Source organism: Phoenix dactylifera, chromosome 2 (assembly GCF_051530095.1).
Source record: "Phoenix dactylifera cultivar Ajwa chromosome 2, Ajwa_hap1_PhDact_Kaust_v1.1, whole genome shotgun sequence".
In the NCBI taxonomy this organism is placed as follows: Eukaryota; Viridiplantae; Streptophyta; class Magnoliopsida; order Arecales; family Arecaceae; genus Phoenix; species Phoenix dactylifera.
The window spans coordinates 31131656-31142200 of record NC_143191.1 but is presented as its reverse complement, the minus strand read 5'-3'; the positions used below and the strand labels follow the sequence as shown (position 1 = coordinate 31142200).

Genomic DNA, 10545 nt, shown 5'->3' with positions numbered 1-10545 from the left:
ACCTCATGCCACAATAAAACAAATCACCAACTTCCATCACTTGGAAAGCCGAGATAAAATAAGGATCAAGGCAAGATATGATCTAAAATTAATCCTCTCATACACTCAATAGCCTTGAAGAACTAACTGGTCCAAAGTCTTCAGGAATTGGGTACCAGGTCATGGTTTGGGTACCAATTTGGATGCAGTCCCGCCTTTATAATTCATGATCTCCATAAACTTTGATGGCATTGCCCATCTTCTCCTCAAAAAAGATACTGGCCTTGAACAAAATGGTATTCACCTGCTCCTGAAGTCATCACGATCAGGAAGCAACAAATGCAACGAATGCATGCATATGAATTTTCATGCCCAAGATAACAGTCAGAGCAGACTCATAACAACATTACTAGAGATGCAAGAGGCAAAAAATGAGGAATGTACTGTAGCTGTGGTGCAGTACCCAAGTAGGCTATATGTAGTAAGGTTAAGAAAGATGTGACAAACTGCCTATGTAGCATCGCGGGAAAACAGTTTAAACACTACAATACTGGCATGATTAGTCTCACACTGACATAATAGTAGCAAATATTGCATCTAGAGCAGCAAAACTTGAAGAAGCCATAATCATTAGCCTCCGCCATGAAGGTGTGCACTCAGTTCACCAAAATCAGAATCATCTTCTTGCAGACGAACTGCATCGAGCTTCTGCCTCAAGACTTCTATAGCATTGATGACCAATTGGGAAGCCTTGATGGCACCTGTTGATTCGACAGTGAAGATAAAGCCATCTTCTTTTGGATATATCTCAACAAGTCCAGGCTTCCCCATAGCCTCTGATTTCTTGATCACTTCCTGGTCATAGGTGTATGCCTCAGGATCAACCACCGCCACCTGATACATAAATTGAGCGACCCACAATCAAATATTGTAGTCAAAATCTGGAGTTTCAAATGATAGGCCACACCATGAAAAATTGTGCACGATCACTATATTTCATTTAAGCTAGATCTATTTGAATGGACCATTGTTGTTGAGGATAATAGTTCTGCCACCCCCTATCAAGAAGTAATCAAATTACTCATTGTTATGCAGTGTAAGTCCATTCAGCTGCAAGCAACTGTATGGAAAGCATAGAAGGACACAACCAAGCAGCAGTTCCTATATACCTGAGTTGCAGCAATCTTAAACATCTTTAAAAGAAAATTGACCTATGATGTATTACAAAAACCTACTGCTTTGCAATGAACATATGCAATGACATCCACATGAAATAATATGTCAAGCATAAAACTCAATAGATGCAAGGAAGAATATCATAGGCATCTTCACGATAAAAAAAAGTCAATAATTAAAGATCTTCAGCTATGAACTGTGATGTTTCAAATCCTGGCATTGCAACTTGTCCAATCCATTCCCAGATCAAGAACAAACTGAGGTCCTGTATTGAATCTTCAAATTTACTCTAACAAGTAAACAGAGAAGATAAAATGCTGCAGCACATAATTTATGGGATGTATTCACAGACCATGATGTTAATGATTCCCCTGATAGGGCTGATTGCACATAATGTAAAGCTGATGCCATTAAGGTAGTTACAGGTTAAAAAAGGCCTTATGTGGACTGGAGGATTTGTGGTAACATGTATTTAAGGGCCTATAAGAGATTCCATGTGTAAGGAAAGAGCATGATGAATGACAAAACAAACAGGCACGCTTACAGAATGTGAAGGGTCCTTATACAGACATAAATTAAGAAGAGTGTGCTCACTCTTCCGTAGATGATAAGCCTTATCCAGATCCAGCTATTATGGCATGGCTAAACAGCCTAAACTCCTCTAATATAACCTACTAAGGTGCTATGTCCATAGCCAACAAAACATCATATACATTCCACGCTCTTATTAATTGTCACAATATTCATAGAGTCATAGGCAGAGATTAACAACAGAATATCTTACTTAATAGTTGTCATTGCCAATTGAAGTAGAAGCATAAACCATTTCAGTTTCCATGTCGAACACTATGGGCATTAGATAAATTCAGCAGCCAGTATTGATTTGCTTCGATATTTCTAAAAGAACATTTCAAGTAGAATATCAACAACGAGATGAACTAAGCTTTGGGAGTGCCTTCATGATCCACCACTATAAATGAACATTGGTAGACTGGGCAACTAATTCCCAATATGAAATCTGAAACCAACAAATCAATGCAACTATAATCAGTTCATTGAGCATGATGATGACTGGCAATCTTGATACATATTTCTCAATATACCAGATACACAAAAAGCAATTTGTAGATTCATATATAAGACAACAAAATCATTTGTCTTATTTCCTCTTCAATAGTTAATGTCAGTGATAATGAACTCATTGCATCCAGCCCCTGTGGCCTCTCTAGAGTACAATTGTAATATGGGAACAGGGGTTAGAAGCAGTGGATTTCTTCTCCATGCATATACAGATCATCTATAGGGACATCGTGCTGCATAACATTGCGAATTGGTTCCTATTTAGGATTTCTACAAGGATGATCTAGGCATGGATGCTCCAGCCTGTGGTTGAAGACCAAATTTGTCCTTAGCATGGGCCTCCCAACTATGCACATCTCTGAATTTAGCCACATTCTTTCAGCTGAAGAGAAACATTGGGGAAAAAGTCAAATAAGGAACTACAACGCCTGCAACTTGCAAAGCCTTTCAGCACAATAATGGCCTTCTTAATTCCTGGTTCCACAAATATTGATTCATGTGACAAACAACTTTGGAAGTTGTGCCTAGGTTTTGGGAGTGGATGACAGATATGGAAACAGGCCATGAATCAACTAGACCCCAACCATCACATTACGTTTCTTACTCATATTGCTTAACATTTGCCCTCCTATGTTAAATATTCATTCCAGAATTTAGAACTTCGAATTACTTCCTTTTAGTTCTAGAAAATATGGTTGGCTAATGTTGACTCTTGGGATGCCATATGACGTGCCTGGTCATTATCATTTGCCAAGGACATGGACATCAAACTTTCAAGGAGCTTGAAGTGGAGATCCTCTTCACTCGAATCCAACGAAATGGACTTTGTGGACCATAGAGGATGACTTTCAATGACTCCATGATTTACCTGCTTACCACAATCTTATTTAACAGGAAGAGTTTTGTGGAGATGAGTACTGAAAAAGTTGGCTTCAAAGAGTAATCACAATGTTTTCTTCCAACAATCCCCGAGAGGCACATTTGCAACCTCAAAAATAGTTTCAAGGCAATAACTGCTGACCGCACTGGCATGTGGAGACTTGTTTAATTTTTGAGTCCTAGTAGTGTCCTTTTCTCACCTTTGTCTACTTTAATAATTTCCCTAAAACTCTCTTCAAATTGTCTAGAAAGGACATCACCCAGTGCAGCCAGATTGGTCAACTGTCAAGTCACTCCATAGTTACTAATATACTCTTCTAGCAGTAATACCTCAACCCAAGAAGAGCGAGAGTAAGCAAAAACATGATAATGGAACAAAAAAAAAAAATTGCCAACTAAATTTTCAAGCAATGGTTGTATCAGAACATGAGTTGTTTTGTGTCTAAACACTGCATCTTATACCATGCAAACAATTATTTTCCTCGATCTGAACATGAATGCAAGAACATACTGGCATTCAGACAGTTATATGAATGACAATATTGTACAAGGTCAACAAGCATAATTGCATGATTGAAACTCATATTTACAACAATTATCAAAACCCATACAAACAAGGAAGCCTTGATATGTGTTAGTCCTACTGCAGACAATATCTGCAAAGCCTAGTTACAAAACTAAAAGATCAAGACGCCAACATCCTCAAAATAAGAACTCGCAAGAGTTTTAATTCAACATCATGGCAACGGCAAAGCAAAACTCTGCAGCACATAGAATTGTCAAGGGGACCCAAAGACATCCATAAACAGCCCATACCAAATTATAACCACCAATTTCACAAGAGAGAAAAGAACTGAAGTCATGCAGTTTTCCCACACGTTAACTTGAAAAGTAAAGAGGAGCCCACCTGTTGGGTACTCGGATCAATGCCAAAGACTCTTGTAGGACTGCTCTCAACCCAGGCTCTTTTTTCCTCGAGTGTCAGAGTTTCCATCAACTCTTCATTGATATGAATCTGAGGTTCATACAGAAAAGTAACAGTTGCAGCAGGTGACCATTTCGCATGGTCCTTCCCAATCCCCTTCCTGGCAATTGCTCGCAGTCTCAATTCTTGCCCCCGCCGCAACTTCACGATAAGTATGCCCCTAAAGTTAATAGATGTACCATATTATACAGTGCTTATAATAGAACTGAAACACACGAGCAAGACTACGCAATATCTTATCACTGTCTAAGCATTCCAGAGCTAATTATAAATACAATACCACAAATCCATCCAACGTTTGCAATTCTTTATCTCTTTTCCTGGAATCTGGTTGTGGTTTAGAAAATGGAAAAGGTAAAGGATACGAATTAGGGTTTATTAAGCACTGGGGGCTAGAAAAGAGAAGAGGTATCAGTGAATCTCGATTCAACTAACCAATAAATAGGCGTAATAGGACAACAAGTAATATCCAATGCTCCAAGCTATACAATTTTTTCCCCAAAACAATAAAACAAAAGAAAGAAAGGGAACTAGTTTAATAAGGAATGATTTTTTAAAGGGAAAAAAGGGGGGGGAAAGGGTTCGAGCTAGGGTTAGGGTTTAGAGTGGTTTTGGAACGGTGGCCACCATCCATCTATCAAAGGAGAGGAGAGGAGAGAAGAGAAGAGAAGAGGCGCGATTTGGTTGTGCTACCTTTGGTCGGAGGAGTCGTAGGAGTTGGGGTCGGCGGAGGCGAGGACGCGGTGGGCGACGTCGACGGGGCAGACGTTGGGGAGCGTGCTGCGGAGGTCGGCGCTGGTGACGTCAAGGGTCTGGTCGGAGTCGCAGCGGACGTTGAGGTGGAACTCGACGGAGCAGTAGTCGCACTGGCCGTCGCCGTCGCAGGAGTCGCAGTCGCGAGAGAAGCGCATGCGCATGGCGTCGTCGGAGGTGAGGGGGATGAGGCCGAGACGGTGGGCGATGAACTCGTCGTTGAGCACCGACGAGTTCACCTCGATCTCCACCAGGTCGATCGCCAGCGTCGGCACCTCCGCCAGCATCACCCGCCGCAGCGCGTTCGCGATGCTCACGTCCGTCTCCCGCAGCTCGAACTTCACGTAGTCGTCCTTCAGCTCCCGGATCCGCACCTTCGGCAACCGCTGGTACGACACCCGCTCCGCCATCCCGTCTCCCTCCCTCTCTCTCTCGGCCCCTATCGAAAATCAACGAGGACAGCCGCGCGCACCCACCGACTCACTCTACCCTTAGAAATAAGAGGCTTGGGGAACTGTAGGGCTAGTCTAGAAAGTTTCACACCATGCTAATGTTGTTTCCATCAAAACAAACTAATATTGCAAAGAGACCTAACATCCATGAGCCCTCATTGTACAGGACATACAATTAATCATATTACCAGGAAAAGGCATGTCAATTTCAAATAAGCATCCAAACTTTGTTGTCAATTTTCTACATTAGCAAACTACAATCATAGCTTGCTCCGCATCATCTCCCTCTCATGATGAGTGGTCTGTACAAGACTACAAGCTTATTCTCTTTTTTTTCAGAAAAAAAAAAAAATTGGAGTTCTAGAATTCCAATCTAGCTACTCGTAGGAAGGTGTGTGTGTGTGTGTATGCAGTTTAGGTCTACTTTGCTCCAACCGAGACAAAATACAATATGCAGTAGACTTCGAAATTCATACTTGATAAATAGTTTTTTCCTATGGCCTAAAAATAGTTTTCTTGTACCAATCATTCAACGTGAATCGCTAAGTCTATCGTGTCATATCCATCTTGCTCGAGGGAAAAAAAATTATATTGTGCAAATGGACCTAAATCATGGACTCCATTCATCATTTTTTTTAGTAATTCAACAGAATCTTATGGTAGAAAGTTTCTATGGCTTAGGCATGCTAGAGTTTTGGTGTAGGAGCAGCAATCGGATTGGATCCGGACCAGATATAGGTTGGATCAGATATATAGCCGATCAAAGATTTGTTAACTCAAATTCGACCTTGCTATTAAATGGATGAAAAATCGATATATGAGCCGGACAATTTTACAATAGGTAGAATCAACACCCTTACAATAGGTAGAATCAACACCCCTGCTCTGCTCTGTTGGGATCACCATTCTCCACTAGTCACAATATATGTTGGCTGCAAACCCTTGCATTAGGAAAACCAAGAGAAAAGATACATGCACAATAGTAACAATCAGGCCTGATTTTGCTCGGCCGCTCGAGGAATGTAGATGGGCTAGCTTTTGGCACGACCCAAAGCTGGACCGATCCGCCTCTTCTCATCTCCCCTCTCCAGACTTTATGTGCCGCCATTTACAAAATCCTCGCCGCTCGCTCTGAGAGGGTCATCCGGAACCGCCCTGGTGGCCTTGGTGCCACCCCACAATGAATGCTGCTCTGCGTTAATCTCTCCCCATGTCTCACTTTCGAAAGGAACTAATGAGCTTTGCTGGCCGATGTGCTTCCCCTTTCCCTTTGACCTTTTTCTCATTTAACTATTATTTTATTTGATACATTTACCATGATATCAAATCAAAAGAAAAAAATACCTATAGATTTTAGGTTATTTCCTCTAGGTGTAAAGTTATTTTACTGATGGAATAATTAAACTTAATAAATCATAAATCATACCTTGACTCGCTAAATCCATATTGAAATTTCGAGATATGTGCAATCTGATCCGTGCGATCAACCGAAAATAGCTCTGATCTGGACAGAGATCAGCGAAGGATCTTCTGGAGAGAAAGCCCTTAATGCGTGCCTTAGAGAAAGAGTCTAACATGCTATTTATAGCTATCTACTCGTGAAAAGTCACCCCCCATCAAGGGGTGGTTCTATATACACCCCCCCTATTGCTCAGGACACCCCCCAAAAATTAAAAAAAAATTAAATACTCTCTACACCCCCCCATTTGCTAAGGACACTCCTAAAAAATTAAAAATTCCTAAATTACCCCCCACCCTTCCCACCCCCTCACCTAAATTGCTCTCTACACCCCCCAAACCCCCCCACCCCGCTCTTCCCCTCCAAAACACCCGCCGGCTTCTCCCTTCCGCCCAAAAAACCTCGCCTCAAGCACCTCCCCGGCCATCTCCCGAGCAACGAGCACCTCGCCGGCGGAGGAGGAGAGGGGAGGCGGAGGAGGAGGACGGGGAGGCGGGGGGAGGCGGAGGGGGAGGTGGGGGATGGGGAGGAGGAGGAAGGAGGACGGGGAGGTGGGGGAAGAGGAGTGAGAGGAGGTGGCGGAGGAGGAGGGGGGAGGCGGAGGAGGAGGACGGGGAGGTGGAGGGGGAGGTGGAGGGGGAGGACGGGGAGGTGGAGGGGAGGACGGGGAGGGGGGGGGAGGTGGGGGATGGGGAGGAGGAGGAAGGAAACCGGGGAGGTGGGGGATGGGGAGGAGGAGGAAGCGGGCGCGGGGGGAGGGGGGGAGGAAGACGAGGCGGAGGGGTGATGGGGGAGGCGGAGGAGGAGGAGGAGGAGGCGGAGGAGGAGGACGGGGAGGTGGGGGATGGGGAGGAGGAGGAGGAGGGGGAGGGGTGATGGGGGAGGCGGAGGAGGAGGAGGAGGAGGCGGCAGTGAGGAGGAGGGGGAGGGGAGGAGGCGGCAGTGAGGAGGAAGGGGGGTGTACTGAGAAAATTTCAAGGGCAATATGGTAATTACACTAAAGGTTAGTTTGGGTATTTTTTTTTGGTTTTTGGGGGGTGTCCTTAGCAATAGGGGGGGTGTATATAGAACCACCCCCCATCAAGGTAACTCTTCACTACTGTGGAATTATCTTAATGCCCTTGTGATCATCAGAATTTACAAGTGACACTTGTCAAAATGTGGGTTCTAATTAAATAGGATCAAGGTTTAATTAAATGGGATCCAACATTGTTCCACTTGAACCATATTAATGCCATTTGTCAATGTGGGCCACAACTTGACGGGATCCCAATATTCTCCCACTTGGATCATATTGCCAAGTGAAATATCCTTAGCACTTGAATTTTATAATCTTTATACATATATTCTTTCTATTCTGATATCAATTTGGGCAAACTTTATGTTTGACTACTTTGAGAATAATAATACAAACCATGGCGGAAATAACACCTATTTGATTGGCGTATAACCTTCCATGATCACTATATCACTAAATCTGCATAGCCCAACTCTTATGAATGAACTTCTCATGAAATTCATTCTTTGGTCAACAATTTCTGCTACCATAGTATGCATAAAACATATAAATTAATTAAAGAAGAAAATACAACAAATGTAATTTACAACCATCTGAAATGTACACAATAATACATCAATTAATTTATACAGAAAGATCCATTTGACTGATATGCCCTTTATGCAATCCAGGGGCTACAGCTTTGGTCAAAGGATCTGCCAACATAAGCATAGTATTGATGTATTGAATTGAAACTTTATGGCCATCACATTTTTTCTTTATAATAAGATATTTCACCTCCATGTGCTTATTTCCATTGGATATCTTGTTATTCTTTATTGAGAAAACTACTGTTAAATTATCACAAAATAACTTTATGGGCCTTGAAATAGTGTCAACGACCTGTAGGCCCGTGATAAAGTTCCTCAACCAAATAGCTTGTGTAACTGCATCATAGTATGCCAATAACTCAGCCTCCATTGTTGAAGCAGTTGTCATCTTTTGCTTCGAACTCTTCCATAAGAATGCATCACCTGCTAGTAGAAAGATATAACCTGATGTTGACTTTCTACTATCTGAAAATCCTGCAAAGTCTGAGTTTGAGTATCCAACTATCTCTAAGAGATCAGATTTGTTGTATGTAAGCATATGATCTTGAGTCCCTTGAAGATATCTCAATACTTTCTTTACAGCTCTCCAATGTTCCATGTCTGAATTAGCTTGAACTCTCTTCAGTAATCCCACAACATATGCTATATCTAGTCTGGTACAGACTTGAGCATACATTAAATTCCCAATTAGTGAAGCATATGATAATGCTTTCATATGTTTCCTTTCAATTTCATTTATCGAGATTATGATTTGCTCAACTTTTCGCCTTTAGTAATGGGCACCGGGCTTCGTTTGGAATTTTCTATACCAAATCTCTCCAATATTTTCTTAATGTAGGCTTTTTGAGATAGACAAACTTTTTTCTTAGATCTATCTCTATGAACCTCAATGCCGATGATATATGAGGCTTCACCCATATCCTTCATATCAAAACCCATATCCTTCATATCAAAATTATTGAAGAGAAATTACTTAGTCTTCCTTTCAGTTTCATTTCTTGGAGATTATGATTTGCTCAACTTTTCGCCTTTAGTAATGGGCACCGGGCTTCGTTTGGAATTTTCCATACCACATCTCTCCAATATTTTCTTAATCTAGGCTTTTTGAGATAGACAAACTTTTTTCTTAGATCTATCTCTATGAATCTAAATGCCGATGACATATAAGGCTTCACCCATATCCTTCATATCAAAATCCATACCCTTCATATCAAAATTATTGAAGAGAAATTACTTAGTCTTCCTAAGCAATACCAAATCACTACTAGCAAGCAAAATATCATTTACATATAGGATTAGAAAAATAAATCGACTCCCACTAATCTTAAGATATATGCATCTATCAACAACGTTTTCTATAAAGCCAAACGTAGAAATGACGTTATTGAACTTAAGATACCACTGTCGGGATGATTGCTTGAGTCCATATATAGACTTATTTAGCTTGCAAACTTTATGACTCTGTCTTTCTGAAACAAAACCTTCAGGTTGTTTTATGTAAACTTCTTTCTCTAAATCTCTATTAAGAAATGCAGATCTCACATCCATTTGGTGCAGCTCTAAGTCAAAATGAGCCACCAAAGCCATAATTATCCTTAAATAGTTCTTTTTTAAAATAGGAGAGAAGATCTCATGATAATCAATACCCTCCTTTTGAATAAATTTTTTGGCACAAATTTGGCCTTATGTCGCTCTACCTTGCCCTTGGAGTCTCTTTTGGTTTTAAAAACCCATTTGCAGTGTACTGCAGTAGCCCCAGGAGGTAGTTCAACTAAATTCCAAAAATTATTTTTAGCCATAGAATCTATCTCATTTTTTTATAGCATCTAGCTATTTGGAGGAATTTACTGAATTTATGGCTTGTGAAAAATTTATTGGATCGTTAATATTTTCGATGTCATAATCATATTCTTGAAGATATACTATATAATCTGGTGGAATTGGATATCTCCTTATTCTTGATGACCTTCTTAAAGCTGCTTCTTGATCCACTGGTTCTATAATTGGAGCAACATTTTCAGTAATAATTGGCACAGATTCAAGTCGAACATTAATAGCAGACTCATCCTCCTCCAAATCATTATTAATAATAGATGAAGGAATCATTGGCTGCTTATTTGAATCTTGTACACTATACGGAGTTTGCTTTTTCTTAAAATTATTTTTTTGAGATT

General features: G+C 41.1%; 1 protein-coding gene across 1 annotated transcript; it reads right to left on the bottom strand.

The window, feature by feature from the left end:
* Positions 1 to 411: 411 nt before the first annotated feature.
* LOC120111859 (DNA-directed RNA polymerases II, IV and V subunit 3-like) lies at positions 412 to 5444 on the bottom strand. The gene is made up of 3 exons (XM_039129918.3): positions 4793 to 5444; positions 4022 to 4259; positions 412 to 873 (listed from the first exon to the last, which is right to left on the bottom strand). Exons 1-3 carry the CDS (start codon positions 5260 to 5262, stop codon positions 610 to 612), a joined length of 972 nt encoding a protein of 323 aa, XP_038985846.2. The 5' UTR covers positions 5263 to 5444; the 3' UTR covers positions 412 to 609.
* Between the last annotated feature and the right edge of the window lie 5101 nt (positions 5445 to 10545).

Excerpts from the sequence above, each read along its gene's own strand:
- LOC120111859 (XM_039129918.3), bottom strand. The coding sequence starts at position 5,262 with ATGGCGGAGCGGGTGTCGTACCAGCGGTTGCCGAAGGTGCGGATCCGG. Across the intron at positions 4,260-4,792 it reads TACGACTCCTCCGACCAAAG|GGGCATACTTATCGTGAAGT; the intron begins GTAGCACAACCA and ends TATTAACTTTAG. Across the intron at positions 874-4,021 it reads TTGATCCGAGTACCCAACAG|GTGGCGGTGGTTGATCCTGA; the intron begins GTGGGCTCCTCT and ends TTTATGTATCAG.